Source organism: Bombina bombina, chromosome 1 (genome assembly GCF_027579735.1).
Source record: "Bombina bombina isolate aBomBom1 chromosome 1, aBomBom1.pri, whole genome shotgun sequence".
Taxonomy (NCBI): Eukaryota; Metazoa; Chordata; class Amphibia; order Anura; family Bombinatoridae; genus Bombina; species Bombina bombina.
The window spans coordinates 799,641,267-799,651,202 of record NC_069499.1 but is presented as its reverse complement, the minus strand read 5'-3'; the positions used below and the strand labels follow the sequence as shown (position 1 = coordinate 799,651,202).

Genomic DNA, 9,936 nt, shown 5'->3' with positions numbered 1-9,936 from the left:
GGTAAGGTGCGAAGTCTACTTTGGACTTTTATATTACAAGAGGTTTGATATTGCCCTTATCCAAATATAACTCTGACACCCTATTAAAAGAAGCTGGGGAGAAGTTAAGAGACATCTGTATTTGTATTTCGAACAATTTGAGAGACATTATGGGCAATCCAGGACTTTTTGAATGAACAATACTAAACTAACTACCTAAAAGTCTGACTATAGCACTGACAAGCATATGGAAGTAGTTTTTGCTTTTTAGCCCTTACTATGTTACTGTCATATAAATCTGGGTAAAAAGGGCTATAGAACTTTAATACTGTCCGCTTGGTGTCCCAACTCACTTAAATCTTACAAGGGAAATCAAACCTAAGTTTAGCCCCTAGAGGGGTTATTAAAGATTATTGATACATATACAGGGTCGGGAAAAACCCTCTGTTTCCTGAACGTGTTGGAGCCCCCTCTTTTCTGCTTAGTCTGGTTAGACATATTTTTTTTTTTTAAGATAATAAATTTAAGGTTTAAGTAGATGAGGGAAGATAGAATAAGGGTTAAGATCATGGAAGGTTAAAGCAAGAGGTCTTAGTTTAAAACTCTAACTCTATATCCCAGGTGAAAGCCGATAAAGCTATCTGTATTTAGCGGGCTTTTTTTTTCTTTCAAAAGTTAACAACCTGAGATCACTGTATCACTGTTCAGGTGGTGTGCTTATGTATTTCTAGACTTTCATCACCCAGCATGCCACCTAAAACAAAAGATAAAAAGCTCAAACCTAATGAGAACAGCCAAGAATTACAGATTCAGAATGAATCTGGTGCGAGCATTTCAGATAACACTATTTTAATACAACAGATCTCAGAGCTTATTATGCCACAATTTGAAGCTCTAAAACAAGAAATGGCATCAGTTACCAATGAAATAAAACAATTCTCGTCTCGTATGAATGAGATAGAATCTCGAGTTTCAGAGGTTGAAGATAGAACAGTAATACAAGAGCAGAAGAGTAATACACACAAAGATAAACTTTCTCAGCTTCAAGCCAAAATAGAAGAGTTGGAGGATAGGTCCAGACACAACAACCTAAGGGTTGTTGGGTTGCCAGAAACTCCTGAGTTTCAGGATCTGATAAGTTTTGCAGCTATCCAGCTTCCGAAATTAGTAGGGAGCAACATTGAGAATATAAGAATACCAATAGAGAGAGCGCATAGACTAGGAACACTTAGAAGAAACTCAGACGGACACACAAGACCTAGAGTAGTAATCATTAAATTCCTTAACTTCCAAGACAAATTTCATATTCTCAGACTCTATCGGAAAAATAATAATATTACCATAGGACCAAATAGAATTCTTCTTTTCCAAGACTTCTCAATGGAGACCCAAAACAAGCTAAGGGAAATGGCCCCATTTTGTTCTCAACTAATAAAAGCTAATTTTAAGGCGAGACTTGTATACCCTGCAAAGGTAATTTTGGATAAAGATGGCGAATCTCACAGCTTTACTAAGCTTTAAGAGATAAAGACATATTGCCACAGTTTAGGCCTCTAACAACATACACAATAGTTGGCAAAATAGCCTCAAAAACAATCTCAAAAAAATTAAAATAACAGAAATAATTTTGCCTTTGGTACTGGGAACTAAGATAGATAATAAAGACCCAATTGACTCCCTGAAAAGGATCAAAGAAATTCACGATCTGTTGAGAGGGAAAGGTAGAGGAGTGGGAATATGTGGTGAGGGGTCGGGAGGGGCGTTTTTCAGCAGCAATAATTATTATTATTTTTTTTTTTTTTCCCCCTCTCCCCCATGAAGGTTGGGTTACCACATGTTTTAATTTTTCTGTGGTTTGAATGGTTAAGTTAAAATTTCTTTCCTGGAATACTGGTGGGATATCATGCCCAAGTAAAAGGAAGCAGATAATTAGACATCTTGGTCTTCAAAAACCAGATGTAGCGTTTATACAGGAGACCCATCTTAAACCCAAAGAAGCCGCTAAACTTAAAAGTAAGTGGGTGGGGGAGGTAGTGTTCACCCCATATGATAAAGCTAAAAGAGGACTGGCTATTTTGATTAGTAAGCAGCTGAACTATAATATAATTGCAGTGGACAATGACCTCAATGGGAGATATCAAATTCTTGAGATTGAAATCAATGGTTTTAACTTTGTATTTTGTAATATCTATGGACCAAACCGGATAGATAAAAAATTCTGGGAAGACATTAGTTTGAAACTATTTCTTTACGCAGGGAAAAATTTAGTGGTAGCTGGCGACTTCAATATGGCCTTTTCGTATGTTCTAGATAGGTCAAGATCCAGGTACGCACCCAGGAAAGCCAGGGAAACAGATACTCTCCAAAAATTTTGCAAGAAATTAGCATTACAAGATGTATGGCGGGCACATAATCCGGACCGCCAGGAATACACATGCGTTTCCCGCGTGCATTCTTCTTTTTCTAGAATTGATTACTTTTTAATAGCTAAACATATGTTGAAGATGAAGGTCCGCGCAGATATTCATGACATTGTGATCTCGGATCACGCAGTGATTACATTGGAGATAGGTTTGAGTGATAGAACCCCTTCAGGGAATCATAGAGTACATTTCCCCCAACATCTTTTTAATAATCTCCACTTTAAAAAATGGATCCAAAATAGATGGTTTCAATTTAAAGCAGATAATAAGGATTATTTAAACAAACCAGAAATTTTCTGGGAAACTGCCAAAGCAGTTTTTAGAGGGGAAATTAAGGCCTACATGGCAAAAATGCGGGTTATTTGGGGGAAAAGAGAGGAGCAGCTCTCAAATACTCTAGCTAATAACTATAGGAGATATCTTAACAACCCTTCGGTTGAACGATGGCAAATCTATAAAGACAGCAAGTCAGTATATGATTTATTCTTAAAACAACATTCGGTTTCAGAAGAAACTAAACTGAAGGCCCTCTATTCAGGAGCACAAGGGGTCTCAGCTAAATATTTAGCTAGAATTGTTAAGATTAGGAAGCAGAAAAATTATATTCCAGTAGTCAAATTTCGAGATATTAGAGTAACAGATCCCCTAGAAATAAGAGAGGCTTTTTTTCAGACATATCAAGAATTATATGCAGCTAAGCAGATCAATCTCTCTTCGAAGCAACAGTTTTGGCAAGGGGTGACTTTACCCCAAATTGAGACAGAAGATTTACGTAGGCTTAACAAACCGATTTCAGTAGAAGAAGTTGTCAACGCGATAAAAAGATTAAAATTGGGGAAAGCACCTGGACCAGACTCCTTGCCCGCAGAGTTTTATAAGCTCCTGCTCGAACAGATTCCAACAATTCTAGTTAATCTATTTAATGAATACTTTATAGGGAGCAAGTCCCAATCCCCCCTATTCGCAGCATCTAACATAGTTCTGATACCCAAGAAAGGTAAAGACTTGGAACTTCCTTTATCATATAGGCCTATCTCACTTTTGAATCAGGACTATAAAATTCTTACATATATTCTGGCTAGTAGACTGAAAGTTCCTCTAGGATATATGGTGCATCCTGACCAAACCGGGTTCATGATGGGTAGAAATCCTGTTAAAAATTTAAGGAAAGTCCAGTTGGTCCTTGACTATTACTGGAACAATTTTGAAAGACAGAGACACTCTCCTAAGCCAGATCTTGCACTTCTCACAATCGACGCTGAGAAAGCGTTCGATTCCATTATTTGGGACCATCTACTCACGGTATTGGGTAAATTTGGTATATCAGGCGCTTTCCATCAATTTATCAGGCAGTTATACGATAAGCCATCTTCCTCAATTATAGTTAATGGAGAAGCTACCGAGAAGATAACGTTGGGTCGTGGTACTCGGCAAGGGTGTCCCTTGTCGCCCTTTCTTTTCAATTTATCTCTTGAACCACTAGCAATTTACCTAAGGCAAGAATTGCAGGGCATTCAGTTAGGAAGGCATAAGTTAGTTCTATCTCTTTTTGCTGACAACCTTTTATTATTTCTTAGTAATACGGCAACGTCTATCCCGCGATTATTAAATATTTGTAATTTGTTTAGCTCATTTTCAGGGTACAAAATAAACTATGCAAAATCAGAAATTTTATGGATACGTAAACCTATAAGTCAAAACAACTTTCCTTTTATAGAATCCACTCAGATTTCCTACTTAGGAATTAAACTCACTAGGGATCCTAATCTCTGGTATGAGCTTAATTTCAAACAATGCATTAAGGCCCTAGCTACCAAATTACAGAGTTGGAGTAACCTCCCACTCTCACTTACAGCGCGAATTATGCTGATTAAAGTGGTGTTATTTCCCAAACTCCTATATTTTTTGCAGAATCTCCCAAAAAAGAAAGATTTGATCTTCCTTAACCAGTCTTTCAATCAATTTATTTGGCAATGTAAGAAACCTCGGATGTCCTTATTTAAGTTAACCCTACCAAAAGCTTTTGGAGGGATGGCCTGTCCCAATCTGAAATTTTATAACTATGCAGCAGTAGCTAAGTTCGCTCTAGATTGGATCACTGAAAAGAATCTCGTCTCATTTTATGAGATGGAATCTTGCCTAATAAAACCCTTTACACTAAAGGCTATTATACACCATACAGCTAGCAAACTACCTCATAAAATTAATCAGTTAATGACCTTCAAATTTATCATACAGGCTTGGCAGAATATTTGTAAGGAATTGGCAATAGATTATCGGAAATCAGAAGTTCTACCAATCTTAGGCAATCCAAGTTTTCCAGCGGCCTTGGTTCCTTCGACATTTGGGGCATGGGCAGAAAGAGGAGTGATCTATGTATCACAGCTATGTGAAAATGATAATTTCAGGCTCCGTTCGTTTGAGAGTATCTCTCAACAGTTTGGACTCCCAAGGTCAAGCTTTTTTGCATATTTGCAACTCAGGCATTGGCTTGAGGAACTGAGACAAGAAACAGGTCCTGAGATAAACAACAGCGAGGTTAAGCAAGTCATAATACATTATCGTGAGTGGGTGAACACTATCTCCCAATTCTATGATACGATTATGAAGTCTCTGGGTATTAAGAATATCGAGGCTCTGACGAATAAGTGGCTCGAAGCAAACCTGAGGGTAGAGAGTGAGACCTTAAAGCAAAGTATTATACTTGTTACTGGAGCTACATGTATGAGTGCTTGGAAAGAATCGCATTTGAAAATATTAAATAGGGTTTATCTCATGCCAGCTAGGCTGGCAAAATGGAGTCAGGCTAAAAGTAATTGCCCTAAGTGTTCTAAGGAAAAGGCAGACTTAACACATTGTTTCTGGGATTGCCCTAAAATAACCCAATTCTGGCAGAAGATTAATTTTTGGGCTAACAAGACAATGGGGGTAAAGTTTAAGCTGACTCTAAATCAGATATTCTTTCTAGGTAATTACACTGTGGCTGTTCCCAACAACAGATTCATTAATTTACTTATACTGACAGGTCGGAATCTAATATTGAAAAATTGGAGAAATCACAACTCCCCTAAATTCACAGACTTCCTGAAAGAAGTACAACATCAAATGGTGATGGAGCAATGTAACTTAAGAGCTACCAATCCGAAACAGATTATTAGATTCTATAACAAATGGAAGAACTATATTCTTGCTCTCCCTGTTGAGATGCAGAGACAGGCGGTCCTCCAACACAAATCATCTATTTGGGTACAACAGCAAATAGACCGTGGTATTTTTCCTAGATCGTGGTTTAGGAACGAATAAAAGGAGTCGTCCCCCCCAAAAGAAGGAAAAAAAAGGGAAGAGAAAAGAAACCCCCTTTTTTCTTTTTTTTTTTTTCTCTCCCTCTCCGGCCCCCCTCTCTTCCCACAAGTCGCTACCCAGATATCAGATTGGATTTCTATTCCAAGATTTCTATCCTTTAAGGATAGCGAATCCACCACACAATTTCTGGAGAAGAGAGAGACAAGGGGGTATATTAAGACAAGTAGAATCAAGAAAGGGGAGAAGAAAGGGAAAGGAAAAATTTTATTTAAGCTAGAGTACCATTGGAGATTAGGATCCTTATCTATCTCACTTTTACCTACTCTTTTGTGGCTGTATCCCTTTCATCCTTTTTCATTTCTTTTTTTTTTTTTTTTCCTTTTCTCTTTTTTTTTGGTATTGTGCACTCTTGGTAGCTTTATGCTTTTTTTTCGTTGTAATTGGAAACATGTATGATTATCTTTTTTGTTATAAATAAAAAATTAAAAAAGAAAAAAAATAAATTATACGACTTTGTATTAAGTACAAGTGTCAGATTTATCAGTTATATAGGCATCCTACAACCCAATTGCATCCAGTAATCGCCCCTTTAAATTGTAGCTTTCCAGTCCCAGCTGCTGCAGCTGTTATTTATTGTTGTTATTATTTATATATGTTATTGTAATAATTTTTATAAACAAGTTCTATCAACTTTGTGACAACAAGCACATAAAACTGTTTTATTATTTCATAATGTCTTTTGAGATACAGTTCATAATTATAAAGAAGTGATCTTAAATCATTAGTCTGTATTGTGCTTGGTAAACTGTCATGAAATTAAAAAAGTATCGGTAATTGGTATCAGTGAGTATTTGAAAATAAGTATCGGTACTTATACTCGGTCTTAAAAAAATGGTATCGGTGCAACCCTACTTCTAACCATTTTCGTTCCTTTCAACAAATTAAGGAACAGAAACCTAATCCTTCCCCCAAGGAATCTGTTTCTAGTTGGAAACCTTCTTCAAACTGGAATAAATCCAAGCCATTTAAGAAACCAAAGCCAGCCCCCAAGTCCGCATGAAGGTGCGGCCTTCATTCCAGCTCTGCTGGTAGGGGGCAGGTTAAGATTTTTCAAGGATGTTTGGACAAATTCTGTCCAAAATCAATGGATTCTGAGTATTGTCTCTCAGGGGTACCGAATAGGATTCAGAGTAAGACCTTCTGTGAGAAGATATTTTCTCTCACGCATCCCAGCAAATCCAGTAAGGCTCAGGCTTTCCTGAAGTGTGTTTCAGACCTGGAGTTTTCAGGGGTAATCATGCCGGTTCCGTTTCAGGGTTTTATTCAAATCTATTCATTGTCCCAAAGAAGGAAAATTCATTCAGACCAGTTCTGGATCTGAAAATTTTGAATCGTTATGTAAGTCTACCAACTTTCAAAATGTTGACTATAAGGACTATTCTGCCTTTTGTTCAGCACAGGCATTATATGTCCACAATAGACTTACAGGATGCATATCTTTATATTCCGTTTCATCCAGATCATTATCAGTTTCTGAGATTCTCTTTTCTAGACAAGCATTACCAATTTGTCGCTCTTCCTTTTGGCCTAGCAACAGCTCCAAGAATCTTTTCAAAGGTTCTCGGTGCCCTACTCTCTGTAATCAGAGAGCGGGTTATTGCGGTGTTTCCTTATTTGGACAATATCTTAGTACTAGCTCAGTCTTTACATTCTGCAGAATCTCACATGAATCAACTAGTGTTGTTTCTTCAAAAACATGGTTGGAGGATCAATTTACCAAAAAGTTCTTTGATTCCTCAGACAAGAGTCTCCTTTTTAGGTTTCCAGATAGATTCAGTGTCCATGACTCTGTCTCTAACAGACAAGAGACATTTAAAATTGGTTTCAGCCTGTCGGAACCTTCAGTCTCAGTCATTCCCTTCAGTAACTATGTGCATGGAAGTTTTAGGTCTCATGACTGCAGCATCGGACGCGATCCCCTTTGCTCATTTTCATATGAGACCTCTCCAGCTTTGTGTGCTGAACCAATGGTGCAGGGATTATACAAGGATATCACAATTAATATCCTTAAATCCCAATGTTCGACTATCTCTGACTTGGTGGTTAAATCACCATCGTATAGTTCTAGGGGCCTCTTTTGTTCGTCCAACCTGGACTGTCATCACAACAGATACAAGTCTTTCAGGTTGGGGAGCTGTTTGGGGATTTCTGACAGCACAAGGGTTTTGGAAATCTCAAGAGGTGAGATTACCAATCAATATTTTGGAACTCTGTGCAATTTTCAGGGCTCTTCAGATTTGGCCTCTGTTGAAGAGAGAACTGTTCATTTGTTTTCAGACAGACAATATCTCAACTGTGACATATGTCAATCATCAGGTTGGGACTCACAGTCCCCAAGCTATGAAAGAAGTATCTCAGATTCTTGCTTGGGCAGAATCCAGCTCCTGTCTAATTTCTGCAGTTCATATCCCAGGTATAGACAATTGGGATGCGGATTTTCCATCCAGATGTGTTTTCTCAGTTTGTTCAGATGTGGGGTCTTCCAAAAATAGATCTGATGGATTCTCATATAAACAAGAAACTTCCCAGGTACCTGTCGAGGTCCAGGGATCCTCAGGCGGAAGCAGTGGATGTGTTGCCACTTCCTTGGCGTTATCAACCTGCTTATATTTTCCCACCTCTAGTTCTTCTTCCAAGAGTGATCTCCAAAATCATCATGGAGTAATCGTTTGTGTTGCTGGTGGCTCCAGCATGGCCTCACAGGTTTTGGTATGTGGATCTTGTTCGGATTTGCAGTTGCCAACCTTGGCCACTTCCATTAAGGCCGGACCTTCTGTCTCAAGGTCTGTTTTTCCATTAGGATCTCAAATCATTCAATTTGAAGGTATAGAAATTGAATGCCTAGGTCTTAGTCATAGAGGTTTCTCTGACTCAGTGATTAATACTATGTTACAGGCTTGTAAATCTGTTTCTAGAAAGTTTTATTATCGAGTTTGGAAGACTTATATTTCATGGTGTTCTTCTCATAAATTATTTTGGCATTCTTTCAGAATTCCTAGAATTTTAAAGTTTCTTCAGGATGGTTTGGATAAGGGTTTGTCTGCAAGTTCATTGAAGGGAATCTCTGCTCTTTCTGTTTTATTTCACAGAAAGATTGCTAAGCTTCCTGATATTCACTGTTTTGTACAGGCTTTGGTTCGTATCAAGCCTGTCATTAAATCAATCTTTCCTTAATTTGGTTTTGAAGGCTTTACAGGCTCCTCCATTTGAGCCTATGCATTCTTTGGACATTAAACTACTTTCTTGGAAAGTGTTGTTCCTTTTGGCCATCTCTTCTGCTAGAAGAGTTTCTGAATTATCTGCTCTTTCTTGTGAATCTTCTTTTCTGATTTGTCATCAGGATAAGGCGGTTTTGCAGACTTCATTTAAATTCTTACCTAAGGTTGTGAATTCTAACAACATTAATAGAGAAATTGGTGTCCCTTCCTTGTGTCCTAATCCTAAGAATTATTTGGAGAGATCCTTACATTCTTTGGATGTGGTAAGAGCTTTGAAATATTATGTTGAAGCTACTAAAGATTTCAAGAAGACTTCTAATCTATTTGTTATCTTTTCTGGTTCTAGGAAAGGTCAGAAGGCTTCTGCCATTTCGTTGGCATCGTGGTTAAAGCTTTTGATTCATCAAGCTTATTTGGAGTCGGGTCAAGTCCCGCCTCAGAGTATTGCAGCTCATTCTACTAGATCAGTCTCCACTTTGTGGGCTTTTAAGAAAGAAGCTTCAGTTGATCAGATTGGCAAAGCAGCAACTTGGTCTTCTTTGCATACGTTTACTAAATTCTACCGTTTTGATGTATTTACTTCTTCGGAAGCAGTTTTTGGTAGAAAAGTTCTTCAGGCAGCTGTTTCAGTTTGATTCCTCTGCTTATGCTTTAAGTTTCTCTTTTAATTTATGAGAATAAACTTATATTTTGGGTTGTGAATTAATTTTTTTCAGCGAAACATGGCTGTTTTTATCCCTCTCTCTCTCTAGTGACTCTTGCGTGGAGTTCCACATCTTGGGTATTGCTATCCCATACGTCACTAGCTCATGGACTCTTGCCAATTACATGAAAGAAAACATAATGTATGTAAGAACTTACCTGATAAATTAATTTCTTTCATCTTGGCAAGAGTCCATGAGGCCCACCCTTTTTATGGTGGTTATTATATTTTTGTATAAAGCACAATTATT

At 37.8% G+C, this 9,936-nt stretch overlaps 1 protein-coding gene across 1 annotated transcript in view; it reads left to right on the top strand.

The window, feature by feature from the left end:
* Window positions 1-2,744: 2,744 nt before the first annotated feature.
* Window positions 2,745-9,936, top strand: part of LOC128661084 (uncharacterized) — a 101,535-nt gene continuing 94,343 nt past the window's right edge. Inside the window, exon 1 of the mRNA XM_053715252.1 lies at window positions 2,745-3,832. Within this exon, the coding sequence (XP_053571227.1) occupies window positions 2,745-3,832 (1,088 nt within the window). The remainder of the gene's footprint in view (window positions 3,833-9,936) is intronic.